General features: G+C 47.0%; 1 protein-coding gene across 1 annotated transcript; it reads right to left on the reverse strand.

Moving 5' to 3' along the window:
* Window positions 1-429: 429 nt before the first annotated feature.
* Window positions 430-1,796, reverse strand: LOC127220238 (ubiquitin carboxyl-terminal hydrolase 17-like protein A). The gene is given in 2 exon segments (XM_051181964.1): window positions 430-635; window positions 638-1,796. Coding segments are annotated over 2 exon segments (1,365 nt in total).
* Window positions 1,797-2,952: the final 1,156 nt, after the last annotated feature.

Raw genomic sequence — 2,952 nt, forward strand, 5'->3', positions numbered from 1 at the left:
AGATTACTCAGGTTTAACTAATCCCAGAACCCTGTACAGTCTCTTTCACATCCACACTGACCTTCTGAGGGTCCCAGGAAGGACAGTGGAGAACACAGAGGAAAGGTGGAGAGCACTGTAAGGGTGACACATTATGTCCTACCTGGGAACAGGTCCAAATCTCTCTCTTTAAGGGTACCCTCAAGGTCACAGACTATCCACATTCCCAGAGTCAGTGAATGGAGTGAGACCTCCCACCTTAGTTTGTCTACTTCTTAGATCTTGGTCTCCTTCCCTTACTACAGAGCTGTACAGTGTCCATGGTCCTCTGATGAGAAAGACAGAAGCCTGGCAGAATCCTAATGGTGTAATTCTCCCTGTCAAAATGAGGATGGTCCTTCCTCCAGTCCACTCTATGTGTGGACTTGGGAATCATAACTTCATTTGCAGTCAGAGGAGGTCCATGTTTCCCAACATTCGCCAAAGGCTTTGGGGCTTATGCTCAGAAGTACTTTCCAGTGGTCTAAGAAATCTTTGGTTGCTGTATTCTGTATGTGGTCCGGGGGCTCTGCAGCTTTTGTGGGGGATTCTCTTTTGATGGTTGTGCACCAGGATTTCCCTACCTGGCATTCTTCCTCTGGGTGCATCCACAAATCCTTTTTGAGATCAGTCTGCTGGATATAGAAGAGCACATAGGCAGGCTCACTTAGGACAGTATCCACATCACACTTGGTGACACTAGAGTCATCCATCTTATACCAGTGGCCATTACCAGCTTTGACATAGCAGAAGTAATGTCCACTGTAACAAGTCATACCATCATGGACCAGCACAGCATACAGGGTATAAAACAATGGGTTTCTACTGGACTGAGACATGTATGGCTGAAAGTCAAGGGACTCAGGATAGCTCACTTCCCTGTCCTTTTTGTCACCTGTAAACTCTGAGAATCGATTCAATACCAGCAGGAGAACCTTTGGGGCACTTTTCACAGTCACTGTCTTGGAAGCTGGTGTCTTCTCCCAACAATTGTTACAATAGTAGGCATTCTCCCCACACAGCTGTTCCTCCTTTACTAAATTTTCCAAGGCTTGTTTCACAGTATGAGCTTTTTTGATATCCAGGGTGATGTCAAGGAAGGGCTCTAAGATGTCTGTGGTCTCCTGGCAGCAGAGGCACTTGATCTGAGATTTCCAGGAGCCTCCAAATATCTCATGGATCAGGGAGCTCTGTGCAGACCTGCATTCCAAGAGCTTGCTCCCTTGCAGACAGGATGTGTGCATGGCATTTAAGGTGAACATCAGAAACTCATGGGCATCTTCCTGCCTGTGCTTGTGGAAGGCCTCAGTCAACTTCTCTGAGGGCTGGATGACATCCCCAGAGTAGAGGAGACTGTGGGTCACATGAAATTCCATAGCACACATCATGCAGTCATCTTGGTTACAGCAGTCCCGAGAGTGCTCCTGGGACAGCATGTAGTTGACAAGAGGTGGTGTGTATGTCAGACACTGCAGGGCTGCATTCAGGTAGCAGCTGTTACCCACGTTCTCGAGTCCAGCTCCCACATCATGGGGCTTCTCCCAGCTCATCTGGATCTCCCTGGCAGCCAGCTCTGGTACCACCTGATCTTCATCCTGAGGCAGGTCTGGTTGATCGGGAGATGATAGGGCAGGATCTGTGCCAGCACAAGAAGACAAATACACTTCAGGGCCAACAGCCTTGGTTGAGGACATGTAAGCTATAAGTGACTTACTGTGAGACTCACCTACTGAGAGCTTCCTAGCAGCCTCCACGTCCCCAGGGCCTCTTTCAGACATGGTGCTGGAGTCTTGAGTGTGGGAAGAAGGATCCTTTCCCTTCTATAAAGGCCTGCGTCTTCTCTTCATCAGGCTGGGTGTCTCAGCTGGTTGTCATTAGATGCTAGTACCCAAAGGAAGAAGCTCTAAGGCCAGTGAAGGAATGTACTTGCTAGCAGGGAAGAGCAAGCAGGCAAAGCTTGAAAGCTCCCTCCTCCCATGTCTGTAAATAGGCTTCTGCCAGATGGTGTGGCCCAGATTAAAGGTGTGCCTCTCCCCCTTAAGACTCCAATCAGAGCTTGGAGGTGGCACCTTACACCTTTAATTCCTGCACTTAGGAGGCAGAGGCAGGTGGATCTTTGTAAGTTTGAGGCCAGCCTGGTCTACAGAGTGAGTTCCAGGACAGCCATAGCTCATACACAAAGGAATCCTGTCTCAAAAAAGCAAAGCACTACAAAACACACACACACACACACAAGACCACACACTCCAATCAAAGGTATGAGTCTTCCAGAATCGAGATGAAAGTTAAAGACTTGTGTCTTCCCACCTCAAATTCTGGTGTTCCATGTGATACAAATCCATACCACAGCTAATTAAGAAAGGACCCATAACACTGCACTATAATAGTGTCACTTCTGTTATAGGCAAGTCATCAACAAGACAGTGTGGACACAATCCTGGTTTTGAACTAGCTTTCAGCATGGTAAAGCCATATGCCCTGAGGAGCTCATTTGTATGTTCCCTAGATTATTATCTGCCTTAATGCCTATCCTTGGTTTTCAAGGCAACTAACTATATCTGGAGCTAGCTAAAATTCAAACACGGCTGCACACCTGTAAGAGATTTTTTTTCTATCTCTCTCCTTAATTTGAAGGGGAAAAATCCACCTCTAGGTATGATTTTTGAGGTAGGAAGACTCACCTTGAACCCACATCCTTCTAGCTGGAAAAAGACAAACCCTAATTTCATAGCACTGACCTTATGTTTGACACACAGGGAGACAACATTTTATTCGTGGAAGTGGAAGAAAAAGGAAGAGTGTCTGTCAAATGTATCTTCTCCCTTTGACACCCCCCCATCTATACCCTTTGTTCCATCACTCAGATTTGCAAGTTTAGACCTATTGCATTGCCCAGAAGTAAAGCCATGCTTTGTGGGTACAGGCAAGGCTGCT

The sequence above is a fragment of the Phodopus roborovskii genome, unplaced genomic scaffold, assembly GCF_943737965.1.
Source record: "Phodopus roborovskii unplaced genomic scaffold, PHOROB, whole genome shotgun sequence".
NCBI classification, from domain to species: Eukaryota; Metazoa; Chordata; class Mammalia; order Rodentia; family Cricetidae; genus Phodopus; species Phodopus roborovskii.